The 15,354-nt window shown below is 40.8% G+C and overlaps 1 protein-coding gene across 1 annotated transcript in view; it reads left to right on the top strand.

Annotated features, from left to right (window-relative positions):
* Positions 1-9,734: 9,734 nt before the first annotated feature.
* The window catches only part of LOC124045081 (adherens junction-associated protein 1-like), a 94,419-nt gene continuing 88,799 nt past the window's right edge, over positions 9,735-15,354 (top strand). The window contains exon 1 of the mRNA XM_046364313.1: positions 9,735-10,606. Coding sequence (XP_046220269.1) covers positions 10,578-10,606 — 29 coding nt within the window. The 5' untranslated portion in view covers positions 9,735-10,577. The remainder of the gene's footprint in view (positions 10,607-15,354) is intronic.

Genomic DNA, 15,354 nt, shown 5'->3' on the forward strand with positions numbered 1-15,354 from the left:
TATGACAGCAATCAATGCTTGGGTTAATTTCACTGGCACTGTCTCCAAATGCTAACGTTTTAGCACATGTGGGTAGGGGGGTAGGGGGGGAATGGAGGGGGCTGCATATTTGGCTAAAGAGGGCGCGAAACAGTAATCAAATCCCATTGAAGTCATGGTACCGATATTAGCATTTTTCTCACATCATGTTCAAATAATCTATAAGTGACTTTGTTGAGCTTTAAAATCAATTTGAATTTGATACTTTTGGATGATTTGGGCATAATGTGTGAAAAATGCTAATATCAGTACCATGAATTTACTGGGATTTGTGCCACAAATGCTAAAACGTTTGGAAACAGTGTCAGAGAAATAAAACCAAAGCATGGATTGCTGTCATACCTTGTACATTAACTGCTTACAGGGTAAGGAAACCAATGTGTCATTTTGTAATTAGGGTGAACTATCCCTATTCAAGTCTTCATTTGATGAACGTCTTACATACAGCAGACAACCTATTTAAATATCTTTATAGAAATATAATCATATATTTTCTTATAGTGACTACCACTTTCACCACAGTAACCTAGAACAAATTATTATATGTGCTGCTAACTTCTGCAGTTATCTTTGGCTGGACGTTATCCTGTCCACTCATTCTCTGTAGATATCTCATGGTACTTAATCCCATAGCCAACCATGTGCGATATTGGCCACGCTAGCTTGATGGTCCCACTGCACTCCAGCTATATTTTGTTCCTCGGCTTGGAGTTGTGGAATTATGGTTATTCTGCCATTTCATTGCTCCAATTTACCAATGAGAGAAGCACATTTCCCAACTGACAGGCAGGCAGACAGGCATCGTTCTGCTAGAACAGGATGGAAATAAACATACATCAGCTAGGCCTACTAGCACTAGCCCAGTTGATGTATGTCGGGGAGGATCTGAGATACATTATAACGCAATCACAAGTCCTACCTAAATTGAATTTGGGGAAAGGGGAGGAGCTTCTGGCTTGATTGACAACCACTCACCCTGTGGATGAGTTTTGTGGTGAGATCAGTTTCAATTTCAATTCAGTTTGAAGTTGTAGCCTTTTCCTGCAGTCAAATGACAAGTGGCCTCATGGGTGAAATGTTATTAATATTTTTCATAACCAGCAGAAAATCTGGTGTTTCAATGTCAAACAGTTTTGATATATTTCAGTCTTCTGTGATATATACAGTGTAATATTGGGATACCAACTCAAAATGAAATACATTTCAACTCAATATATGGCATAGTACAGGTGTCTTCTTTTTTTAAGCCCATAACCATGTGTGTGAGGTGTGTACTTTGGTTTCAAAGAAGATTTGTTTATGATTACCAAGAAACACTCCGTGTGACCCTGATTTAGCCCACTGAAGTAAAAGGTTAATGTCACATGCACAAGTACAGTGAAATGCCTTTCTTGCAAATGCCTTTCTAAACCCAACAATGCAGAAGTCAATATCAATATAGTACTACAAATAATATAAGTTAGAACAAAAACACAAGAAAGAAAAATAAGAAAGAAAGTAAGTAAGCTATATACAGGGTCAGTTCCAATAGAAGTATATACGTATAGGGGTAAGGCGACTAGACATCAGGATATATGATGAACAGAGTAGCAGCAGTGTACAGTATATGATGATTGTATGTGAGTGTGTGTGCGTCTTTGTAGAGTCAGTATAAATGTGTGTGCATATTACATGTATGTGACAAAGATTTTACTGAGTTACAGTTCACATAAGGGAATAAGTTAACTGAAATATATTCATTAGGCCCTATTCTATGGATTTCACATGACTGGGCATACAGATTTGCATCTTTTGGTCACAGATACCTTGAAAAATGGTAAGGGCGTGGATCTGAAAACCTGTTGATCAGGCTGTTGGTTGATTGTGGTCTGTGAAATGTTGTCCCACTCCTCTTCAATGGCTGTGCAAAGTTGCTGGATATTAGCAGGAACTGGAACACGCTGTAGTACATGTCAATCCAGAGCATCCTAAACATGTTGAATGGGTGACATGCCTGCTGAGTATGCAGGCAATGGAAGAACTAGGACATTTTCAGCATCCAGGAATTGTGTACAGATCCCTGCGACATGGGGCAGGCAGTGCATTATCATGCTGAAACATGAGGTGATGGCTGCGGATGAATGGCACGACAATGGGCCTCAGGATCTTATCACGGTATCTCTGGCATTCAATTGCCATCGACAAAATGCAATTGTGTTTGTTGTCCATAGCACATGCCTGCTTATACCATGACCCCACTGCCACTATGGGGCACTCTTTTCACAACATCAGCAAACCATTTGCCTATAGGACACCATACACACTGTCTGTCATCTGCCAGGTACAGTTAAAATCGGGATTCATCCGTGAAGAGCACACTTCTCAAGCGTGCCAGTGGCCATCTACGGTGAGCATTAGCCAACTGAAGTTGGTTACGATGCCGAACTGCATTCCAGTCAAGACCCTTGTGAGGGTGATGAGCACGCAGATGAGCTTCCCTGTGACGGTTTCTGACAGTTTGTGCAGAAATTATTTTGGTGTGCAAACCCAGAGTTTCATCAGCTGTCCTAGAGGCTGGTCTCAGATGATCCCACAGGTGAAGAAGCCGGATGTGGAGGCCCAGGGCTGGCGAGGTTACACATGGTTTGCTGTTGTGAGGCCGGTTGGACGTACTGCTAAATTCTCTAAAACAATGTTGGAGGTGGCTTAAGGTGGACAAATGAACATTCAATTCTGTGGCAACACCTAGGGTGGACCTTCCTGCAGCCAGCTCCCTCAAAACTTGAACATCTGTGGTATTGTGTTGTTTGACAAAACTGCACATTTTAGAGTGGCCTTTTATTGTCCCCAGCACAAAGTGCACCTGTGTCATGATCATGCTGTTTAATCAGCTTCTTGATAGGCCACACCTGTCAGGTGGATAGATTATCTTGGCAAAGGAGAATGATTGTGCCAAAGATTTGTGCCAAAAATGTGAGAAATAAGCTTTTTGTATGTGTGGACAATTTCTGGGATCTTATCTCAGCTCATGAAACATTGAACCAACACTTTTTCAGGAGCCTGTTGGTGTCAGACTTGATGCACCTGTACCGCTTGCTGTGCGGAAGCAGAGAGAACAGTCTATGACTTGTGTGGCTGGAGTCTTTAACAATTTTCCGGACCTTCCTTTCACACTGCCTGATATTGATGTCCTAGATGACAGGTAGCTCAGCCCCAGTGATGTACTGGGCTGTCTGCATCACCCTCTGTAGAGCCATGCTATCGAGGACGGTGCTGTTGCCATACCAAGCAGTGGTGCAGCCTGTCAAGATGCTCTCAATGGCGCAACTCTATAACCTTTGAGGATTTGAGGGCCCATGTCAAACCTTTTCAATCTCACGAGGAGAGCGTGTGGGGACCATTTTAAGTCTTAAGTCATTTGGAAACATGGGAACAGGAATGATGGTGACAGGAATGATGGTGGTCTTCTTGAGATGTGAGGATTACAGACTGGTTACACGAGAGTTTGGAAATGACAGTGAATATGCCTGCCAGCTGTTCTGCGCAAGCTTTGAGAACACGCCCTGGAATACCATCTGGCCTTACTCACGTTGGCCTCAGAGAGCGAGATCACCCATTCCTCTGGGTTAGTGGGGGCCTAACAAGCACGGCACGGTGTTGTTATTGTCTAAGCGTGCATAAAATGCATTGAGTTAGTCTGGTAGAGAGGCATTGTTGGGCAGATCACGGCTGAGTCTTCCTTCGTAGTCCGTAATGGACTGTAGCCCCTGCCAAATGCGGCAGGCGTGGGAGCCTGTGTACTTTGACTCCATCTTATTATTATATTGTCCTTTTGCTCATTCGATGACTCTGCAGAGATAGTAGCAGGACTTATTGTACTTGTTCCTGTCTTCAGGGTTGTTTGCAATAGCACTGTGTGCAGCAGCCATGTCCTTTAGCTCGGTGTTAATCCAGGACTTTTGATTGGGGAGGAAGCAAACCTTCACTGTGGGGACAACATTTCCTAATGGAGCAAGTGACTGAGGTGATTAGCTAGTTGATGTTATCATTGGAGTCTCAGAACATATTCCAATCAGCGTTAGCGAAGCAGTTCTGTAGCATAATCTCTGATTCAGATGACCATTTCTCAATGGAAGTCAAAGGTACTTACTATTTGAGCTTCTGCTTGTAAACAGAAAGCAGGAGTACAGATGCATGATCTGATTTGCCGAATGGGGGATGAGGGAGTGCCTTGTATGCTTGCTTCTGGGTAGACTAACAGTGCTCTAGGACTTTTTAGCCCCTATCGTGTTGATGGAAGTTGGTCATCATCAAATTAATTAAAATCGCCAGCAACAAGAAAAGCAGAAACGGCACATTTTCCTGATTATTTATAGCCTGGTACAGTTAGTTTAGTGCAGCTTATTATTTTTCTTGTCCTGAGGTGGAATGTATACAACAGTCACGATAACAGCTGAAAACTCCCTCGGGAGGTAGAAAGGTTGACATTTGACCATCCGGTATTCCAAGACGGGTAAACAATGGATAGAGACTTCCACTGCGCTTGAGTCAGCAGACCATTTGTTGTTCACCAAACGGACAGGCCATTAGAGTCAGGAAAATCGAGAGGCAAACCCCTCCCCCTCTCGATTTGCCTGACCCACTGGCTTATCTGTTCAGTGAATGGAGAATCCATCGAATGAGCCATGGGGGGTATCTTGTCTGAAAGCCATGTTTCAGAAAAGCAGAGAATATTGCAGTTACAACAGTACCATTGGTAGCAAATCCATCTTGTTATCAAGTGACTGATGACTGGAATGGAGGGAAAAGGTGGCCGGTTTTCCGTTCGCCTTAATCTCACCAGGACTCCCCCGGTCTTGCCTCTGTAATGCCGGCATTTCCTCTTGGATACCCTGGTCAGAATTATAGAAAAAGCCAAAGGCAGATAGATGAGTCAACATTAAAGCCGGAATTGAGGTAAGTAACTGCCAATCTGATGTCGAAAAGTTATTGTAGTTTCTAAGAAATGATAGTGGTTCTAAGTAATGAAAAATAAACGCCAAAAGAATCACAAAATAGCAAGTTGGGTTGGAACTCGCAAAACGGTGCTCCTACTGTACGCTGCCATCTTTTCAAATCACTGTTGATGTTGAGAAGACCAAAGGGAATCATGGTGAAAGAGACTAGTTGACTCTGAACACAGGATCATATAGGTTCCAGAGTTTATAGTGTATATAATACAATTAGATGTAAGCAAAAATGTAAACACAACATGTAAAGTGTTGGTCCCACGTTTCATGAACTTAAATAAAAAATTGCAGAAATGATTCATATGCACAAAAAGCTTATTTTTCTCAATGTTTACATCCCTGTTAGGGAGTATTTTTCAACCTGACAGGTGTGGCATATCAAGAAGCTGATTAAACAGCATGATCATTACACAGGTGCACCTTGTGCTGGAGACTCTAAAATGTGCACACAACACAATGTCACAGATATATAAAGTTTTGAGGGAGCATGCAATTGGCAGGAATGCTCATTTCTCTACTATAAGCTGCCCCAATGTCATTTGGAGAATTTGGTTGTACGTCCAACCCAGTCATGTGAATCCCATAAATGATTTCCTTATTTTGCAGTTGCTGGAGTTGTAGGTGAACTCATGAAAAATAACAAGGAAAATGCCGTACACTACTCTTCATGCTTCAGGGTGATTTTATTGTTACAACGTTTCTACCCTTAGGGCTTCATCAGGCATGGATGCCAGCTTGTTGTTCTGCTGTATCTGTCTCCATGTACGACCAAGTGAAATAGTTCATGCCATTCATATACTTTGTTCAGTTCCCATCGACAAACCTATTTGGTACGATTTCTTCCTCGACACAGTTTCTCTTTAAGCTGTGGCCTATGTATGCCTTTTTCCTTGACCGTTACCCTTGTTTCCTTGTTTCCATAGCAATGCCTTTTTCTGTGCTCCCACGCTCACTCTCCTCCCAGGTAGGCACTCACAGGATGACATCATAAACTGGTGGATCTCTGATCATTAGACTACAAGACCTCCCTTAGAGTCTATGGTGAGACATTCCCATATATATAAGTGGTATGACCTTGAGGGGGCCCATGGCACTATTAGCAGATATTCTTTAAAATGTTTTAATAACAGAACGTTTACGCTTGGCCTTAAAACATATTAAGCGCAGAGTGCAGAAAACATTTAGAAATGTGTTAGTACGTACTCTTATGTGTGTGTATTTGCGTGACAATCTCAGACAATAGCTAGAACAAACATGTATTTGCTTTGACCGAGGGCCAGCATGCTATGTTATAAGTCTCAAGTTTACAGAATGGTGCTCTAGTATTGTAAGGGAACACATCTTTTGAAGTAAAGTTTTCAAAAATGGTTGGTTCCCTCATCTCAAACACACTGCAGTTCTGCTGACTTTGTGCAAACGGTAAGTGATTTTAACATGGTAGATAGGTGTTAACACCTACTAGCCATAATAACAGTAAAATGCCACTTAAACAAGACGTCTTCGTTTATAGCATCACCTTTCTGTTTTCAGGGCTTATTCTGTGGTATTTTTTTCTGAGTTGGTGCTTGCTCCTGAGAAGTGATCCCAATTCCGGTTGTGTTTTTGGAAAGAGTAGGAGTTGTCTTCCCACACTAGGCATTGATTCCCACTGATGCCATGATTCATGAAGCTTAGCCTACTAATGCATTTACATGTTCTATTGAATCATCAGAAGTCCAGCTGCTGAACAACGTTTTTGTGAGGATAATACTTGATACAAGTGATGATACTGCCATTCTGTATTATGCATTTTTAGGGGAATGCAAGTCTATCAATAAACACTATTGAAGAAAGTGTATGTGCCTCTGAATTGACAATATATGTCATTTAACATTTAGCAGGTCCAGTGTGTTCTGACAAGTTTGCTATCTTGTGTGTGTGTGTGTGTGTGTGTGTGTGTGTGTGTGTGTGTGTGTGTGTGTGTGTGTGTGTGTGTGTGTGTGTGTGTGTGTGTGTGTGTGTGTGTGTGTGTGTGTGTGTGTGTGTGTGTGTGTGTGTGTGTGTGTGTGTGTGTGTGTGTGTGTGTGTGTGTGTGCATGCGTGTACACACAATTATATCAATTATTTGAAGTAACATGCAGTTATGACTACCTCAATACAGCACTAACCTGACATGAAAAGGGTAATACCACAGCACACCTTTCATATAATGAACCCACAATCTTAGCTTAACATTGTCTGTTGATACGTGCACAAACTTGCCAAATTTTGAGTGAATGGAGATGCATTGCATCCAACATTCACAACAATATTCCGATACAAGATCCCTGATGTCATTGTTTGCTTTTGTGCAGAGTGGATTTCGCAAGGATTTCCCCATAGTATAGTATAAACAAGTTCAATACAAACCATTCATCATAGCAGGGTAGAGTTGCTGCTCTCTCTGTCCTCCCTTCATATGAGCAAGCCTTGGCATAAAACACCAATCAATAAGTGGACATTATTCAGGACGACTTCCCATATAAAGGAAAATAAAAAAACATATAATTAGTAGATACACCAAAAAGGCCATCATTGTGAAACTGTGAATAAAGTTATCTGAATAACTCCTCCTAGATTTCTTCATGTGTAGATTTCTTCATAATTAGCACTTTGTTTTGTAGAAATTGAGAAGCTCATAGAGATAGAAAGGAATTTTCTTTGTGAGTAAAGGAATTTATTCAGAGTTTTTGTTTTCCATCGCAGCATGCAGTACAGGGGAATCCACTCTAATCCACACTAGTCTAAGGCAGCCTACTGTTTGGGAAAGCTCTAGGTGGCCTAGAGCAAGGCACTTAACTAATTTGCTCCAGGGGTACCGTACTACGATTGCTGACCCTGTAAAACAACACATTTCACTGCACCTATCTTGTGTATGTGACAATAAAACATTTCTTATTTTTTGTTTTTGTTTAATACTGCGAGTACTTTTACTTTACACAAAAGAAACACAGAAATGCCAATGTGAGGCACTGAAGAGCAATGCAGACACGCTGCACAGCCCAAATCCCTCTCCCTTCAATTCTAGTCCTCATTGCGGGGCGTTAATGACTTATACAACAGCTGTTTCACCAGTAGCATTTGGGCTTATGATTCCTCCATGTGAACCATAACACCCACAGTCTGACTGATGCACAGCAACCAGTGACTATCTCTGAGGTAAAACAACAGCACTCTCCTCATCAACGCTGTCTTTCTCTCTCTGTCTCCCTGTCACACACTCTCTCTTTCTCACACACATACACTCAGACAGATTCACACGCACGCACGCACGCACGCACGCACGCACGCACGCACGCACGCACGCACGCACGCACGCACGCACGCACGCACGCACGCACACACACACACACACACACACACACACACACACACACACACACACACACACACACACACACACACACACACACACACACACACACACACACACACACACAAGGATGCAGGCACACAATGTGTAATATGTGTGAGAGTGAGAAAGAAAGTAGAACAATCCAAAATAAGCCCCATTGAGATAGTCACATAACCCAGCGGTGATTGGTCAAAAAATCTAAATGTGTGTACTGTGCTATAGTAATCCAGCGCTGGGTTAGTGATATAATGCAAGTTGGGTTGGTTTTAACCCAGCCTTTTTAGAGTGGTGAAAGACAGAGAGAGAGAGAGAGACAGAGAGACAGACAGAGAGAGAGAGAGAGAGAGAGAGAGAGAGAGAGAGAGAGAGAGAGAGAGAGAGAGAGAGAGAGAGAAATGACAACCTCCATCTGCTGGAGAGACAGTTGCGTTTGCCAGCTAACCAACAGACCAATTTAACAACAACACATTCTCAGTAACAGTTACATAAACTTTTACATCTTTACTTGTGGTTGTTTATCTACCTTAATTTCACTGCTTAACCTGCCAAAATGTAATGACCAAAATGTAAATGTAAATGTCCAAATGCACAGTTGCAAAGTATGCTGGGTATTAGTCTAACGACCTCTGTCCCACAACAATAGAAACTCTTTGTCCAAACAAAATTTGGTCAGTTCATTCTACATTAATTTATCTGGTGCACATCAAGTTCCACCAAGTTAAATCAGTTCTACAAGAGACAATTACATTCCGCCATAAAACATGAATGGATTGTGGTAATGTTAATGAAATATGATAGAGCAAAACTTAAGGGCAACCAAAATAAATGTTTTGAGTGTAGAGGTTTCTTTATCTGTCAATGTTGGTCCACTGAGAGAGCGATAGAGCGAAATCAACCTCTCATGCACTCTCACATTCCTAATAGCTTACCTTCAAACACAACAAATTGGTAATGCAATGTTTGCTGTGTAAATCATATAGGCTATAACAGGTGATTTCAACAGCTGACTGCACCTGTTTGACACATTGACCCTGAGGTGCAAAAGAAGACCACCACGTGCTCTCTCTGTATCACGCAAGAGCTGAGCTTGTCATATGTAATGTTTTCACTTATCTCGCTGTGGTCATATCAGTATGTTGAGTCTAATGTGATGGGAGGTTGCCTACCTCCAACATCTTGTAATACAGGTGTGCAGATGGCCGAGGGCAAGACCAGAGTGACGGTTTGAGTTTGCAGTGTGGTCTCCAATATCACATATTTTACTTTAAAATGACGTCAGATGGGTGTCAGCCGAAGTAGGACTGGCAGGTTGTTATTCAGTCTGCGAGAGGAACGGAAAGGCACGGTGTGATAATATTGCACTCTCTCTCTTCAAATGACAAGTGCTTATTTTTCCCTATACCGCTTACCACACGCAACATCTCGCGCTGACGCGCTCACAGACTCTCTTCCAAAATAACCCGTTCTCTCACCAAGTCTCCTGTTTCTTTTTTAAAACATTTTAACCTAGTACTTACATTCATTTATTCAGAGATGTGCGAAATGTGGAATTTTGGCCAACGGTGACCTATCAGCATTTCGAAATTCTTCGGCGCATATTTTGGGGATTGACTGTTATAACCGTCCAAGCTGGGTACATTTCCTGATGTTTTGCTATGCTCTGCTTCTCAATAATGTAGAAAAGTGCGTGGTCATTTTCAGCGCCGAATCCACTGAGGATGCCAACGAATCACCTTGCCTCTCCGGTGTTCTTTTTCATAGCTTTTTGACTGTCTAGTGGAGTAAATTCGATGATTTATATAAAGACAAAGTTTGACCGACACAAGTGGTCAGAGGACACCTTTTGGTAAAAGCACAGTGGACCACCCGTCCACGGACTCGGTGCGTCCTTATCAACCTTATCAAATGAATGGGAAGATAATTGCCAAGTTAGAATAAGCAAGCAACGTCCAAGATATTTGCATATTCTCTCCTTTGGTGGTGTAATATCAGGCTTGACATCACATATGGAGTAATTGTGTATGCGCAATGTTGAAGGATATAGCCTTAGAATGTTTGCATTAATGACATTTGGAGTAAGGTTCGTCATTTGAGTGTATTAGCCACTATCGACTTTCGTGGAAGCCATCTAAATGGGAGAATACCTGAAGAACTGACTCGAAATTGTTGTCGAGAAAATGTGGATAAAACGGTGTATTGCACGCAGGTAAGAATAATTTAGTCTCTACCTGATATCATTTGCATAATATACGTTTTATGGTAAGTGGAACATGTCTGTTGGTGTTTTTCAATTTATAGTATATTATTGTTTCATATTTCATATACGCCCCTATCGACAAATGCTCTCTATAAATGGCGCCATGGCAAGAGTTATGAGCGTTTGCTGGAATGTAATATTACTTTATCAATTGTAGGGCTCACACAATACATACATATTATTTCTACATTTCTATGGTGTCTTTACTGTCACAATGGTTTTTAGATTGTGCATTCAATATTTTGAATGTGGGCATCAGTCGTACGAAGAATCGGGTTTCCAGCTATGTGAAGAAACTGAGCAAAACTTTCACTTACCGCACGCTGGGGGTCGCCAAACGTACATGCTGTTGCACGACACGACTGCAAGCCCAAGCTGGCAAATAGGTCGAGACACACACACACGCGCCACACACACACACGCTATATTTTGTCATTGCCTAACACAAGTTCAATATGTATGAATTACAAGCCATAAGTTGTACCAGAACTGCCAACCTTGTTCCAAAGAGACTATGCTATAATTAAGCAATAAGGCACAAGGGGGAATGGTATATGGCCAATATACCATGGCCAAGGGCTGTTCTTATGCATGACGCATCACGGAGTGCCTGGACACAGCCCTTAGCCGTGGTATATTGGCCATATACCACAAAACCTGAGGTGCCTTATTGATATTATAAACTGGTTACCAACTAAATTAGAGCAGTAAAAATACATGTTTTGTCATACCCATGGTATATGGTCTGATATACCCAGTTTATAATGAAGCAATAAGGCCTGAGGGGGTGTGATATATGTCCAATATATCACGACGAATGGCTGTTCTTATGCACGACGCAACGCGAGGTGCCATGATTCAGCCCTTAGCCATGGTAGGTTGCTAGATCGAATCCCCAAGCTGACAAGGTACAAATCTGTCGTTCTGTCCCTGAACAAGGCAGTTAACCCACTGTTACTATGCCATCATTGTAAATAAGAATTTGTTCTTAACTGACTTGCCTAGTTAAATAAAGGTTAAATAAATGAATACATATTGGCCATATACCACAAACCCCCGAGGTGCCATATTGATATTATAAACTGGTTAACAACGAAAATACAACAGTAAAAATAAACGTTTTGTCAAACACATTTGAGTCATTTAGCAGACACTCTTATCCAGAACAACTTACCGGAGCAATTAGCGTTAAAGTGCCTTGGTCAAGAGCACATCAACAGATTTTCCACCTAGTTGGCTCAGGATTCAAACCTGTGACCATTTTGGTTATTGGCCCAATGCTTTTAAGTGCTAGGCTACCTGCTTTCCACCCGTGGTATACAGTCTGATATACTGCAGCTTTCAGCCAATCAGCATTCAGCGCTCGAACCACCCAGTTTATAATAACCCTTGAAATGGGTGACATTACTTGCATATGACAATGTTGTGTTTTTGATACATATTAAAATGTCTACATGCCTAGTCATATTTATTGCATGAATTAGGTGGCTAATATGTCTATGGGATAGCATCATCCGGCACCACTAGATTCTTTGAAGTTTGTTCCTGTGGCTGCCCACATTAGAGCAGAGCTAATGTAAGCACATCCCTCTTGCCAAGTATGCTAATGTTTATGACAGCAGTTACATGGGAAAGTATCAAAAGCCAAGTGACATCTATCGTGGCACACCTTGTTACTCAGAACGCACAACTAGTTAAATGCCCCTAATGAACTAGCTACCCCTTCTCACACACTCAACATTAATTCAACATCAACTTAACATCAACTCTACATGAACTCAACATCACACCATTAGAGCCACACAACCAGTGATGCATATTGACTTCTGTGGTGTTCAGATAGGATGAGGCTGGTTGGTTGAGACAGGTTCCCCCTGTGAGAGGTAGAAGAGAGGTGTTATTTTTTATATTCAGAAGGAATCTTTAATTAGGAAAGTAATAGTATGGGAGTGAACAAGCTTTTCCGGTGATTCACTGAATGCAGAATGGGAGGGACTTTGTCAATTGGAATAGGATTTCATGCTGAATTGTGTTTTTAATCACTAGACATTTATTTATTTCCCACTGAAACAATGTTAGTTCGACATTATGGATAATGTTGAGGGTTGACTTCACAGTCAAACGATAATAATTGTGGACAGAGCAATCATTGCTTTGGAAGATTTAGAAATGAAAAGGCAGAACGCCTATAAAATGATTGGTCAGGTCAGTGACATCACAGCTAGAGAGCTAGAGATCGAGTCCCACAACACACACCCACCACATTTTCCTGGCCTGCTTTAAAATGCCGTTAATGACCTTTATATAGGAGTTGGTTTTATCAGGCTGAAATATTATTCAAACAATTCTGAGAATTTTCAGACGCAGCATTCCATATTGAGATTCTATTATTGTGTTATTACTGTTCAGTGTTATCACTCTGGTTATGTTGATCCTAGAGGAAAGCCACAACAATTTGGTCTCCCTAATTCTAACATGTGATTATATCATTATGCATGTTACCATGTGTGTGCGTGTGTGTGTGTGTGTGTTTAGGCTAGTAAAGTGCATAAGAAGCTGTTGATCTTAACCTATGAAGATTTAATACCACCTTGTGTTGCTGTAATAGTCAAATACTACAGGCAACATAAATAGTGTAGTAGCTACCGTAATGTGTCTGCTAACATCTGTTGTTTGTAGAATGGAAATGAGACATTTTGGACCTTGTTCAAACAACCTCATCAACTGGAAGCTTATTTTTGTATATATACTTTTTTTATCAATGAAATTACAGTTTAATTGGCTCAAATGAACATACAAGCACAGGGTTTAATTGAATAATACTTTGATGATTACAAATGAAGAGCTTATTTCCAAATCACTATATACACCAATATTTCACTTTTGTGTTTTTTCACCAGAAATTATAGCTTATGACAAAATCATTCCACGGAAGGCTGAGTGTCTGCAGGACTTTGATTTTTCTGTCAATTAAGACCTAAACAAACAGGTGAGGGGAGTTCCTTACTCATTAGTGACCTTAATTCATCAATCAAGTACAAGGGAGGAGTGAGAACCCGCAGAGACTTGGCCCTCTGTGCATTGAGTTTGACACATGTGGCTTATGGGGGCTTTCATCTGTGTGTAAAATATTAGTGTTCTCAGAAATTTGATTCATAGATTGTAGGTGTTGATTAAAATGTTTTTAGTTGTTGTTGCAAAACGCTATTCATCCATTCTTTAGCTGGAATGGAATGTTCGCACATACTGTATATTTGACTGTGATATGTGGTTGTCCCACCTGGCTATCTTAAGATGAATGCACAAACTGCAAGTCACTCTGGATAAGAGCATCTGCTAAATTACTAAAATGTAAATGTTTTCCATACAGATCTCATATTATTGTTTTGATTAATTTCTTTTTAAATTTAAATTTGGCATCACAAATCTTTATATATTTTTTTTATTTGCTACATTTGCTAAAACATAGCAGTACTACATTATCTGAGAGTGGTTATATAGCGTTTTGCAAGAAAACATGATTTTTTTTTTCTGAAATGAAACCATCAAGTGATAGATTTCAAACAAATACATGGATGTCAATGAACAACCCCATGTCATGATTAGATAGTGAAAAACACACCAATCTCTTTCAGAAATTCCTTAAACAATAAAAGCTAATTGACCAACATTTCTGAAAATGGATTTATAGGGTTTTAGAAAAAAAGCTCTTCAAATGTAACACCAAATTCCTACATCTCCTGCTGCACAAGTTCCTCCATTGGGCTGGAAATATGGCTGTCTAGAAACGACAAAACAATCAACACAGTATTGACTAACCAAGCACGAATATATTGCTCATTATTCTAATATAATCTGTCCTCTTCACAGACTAGCGAGAATGTGGTAGGACAGCACGTCACCTATTTGTACATTTTATACCAAAGCCAGTTGCTACTAAATATGAATAAAAATGCATTATTTTCAGGAATATAGATGATTGACTCATCGTGAACGGTTTCAAATTAGATAAACTCAAAGTAGACATTGTTCCCTTGAATCCCCCCCGGGGTTTCTCCTGGTGGGAGTGCCCCAAGATATTCATATTTCTAAAAGTGGCCCCAAATGGTTTGTTATATTTAAAGATAATCTTCATTCTCCCTCTCATTGTGATGGTATAGAATAATACAGTCAGCATGCATGGCTCATCTTAACCAATAGGGATTCCTCCTGTTCTCCCCCTCCTTGGCATCATTGGGCCTTATCTTGAGCTCCTTTCATGGATGTCACACATGTGATGTCCCCGAGCCCTGGCAGTAGTTAGATAGACCAGACAGCCTCTGCTACTGTTGCTGGAGGGGAAGACTTGGCAGGGCTGCCCGGATCCTTCGGGAGGGGTTTAGGGGTGGTATTTTTTGTGTGTGTCTTCGTTAATGAATGTATAACCATTTGATAACTAAAATCAACCTGATTTATTTCTAATTGTTGTTGAATTCTCGAGAAGGAACCTGAAAGTAAGCATTTTATGACGATGTATCTCGTACATACGACTAAAAAAAAGTGAAACTGAAAATTATAGATGGATCATACACATTAAACATTTGAGGGGTTCTACTAAGCTATAGTGAATCGTTTTAAGAAGGTCATACTGAGGATCATTTTGCTATTTGATTTGACATTTTAAGGGGAAAAAAAAGACAAAATATTTTGGGCCTTAT

Source organism: Oncorhynchus gorbuscha, linkage group LG10 (assembly GCF_021184085.1).
Source record: "Oncorhynchus gorbuscha isolate QuinsamMale2020 ecotype Even-year linkage group LG10, OgorEven_v1.0, whole genome shotgun sequence".
In the NCBI taxonomy this organism is placed as follows: Eukaryota; Metazoa; Chordata; class Actinopteri; order Salmoniformes; family Salmonidae; genus Oncorhynchus; species Oncorhynchus gorbuscha.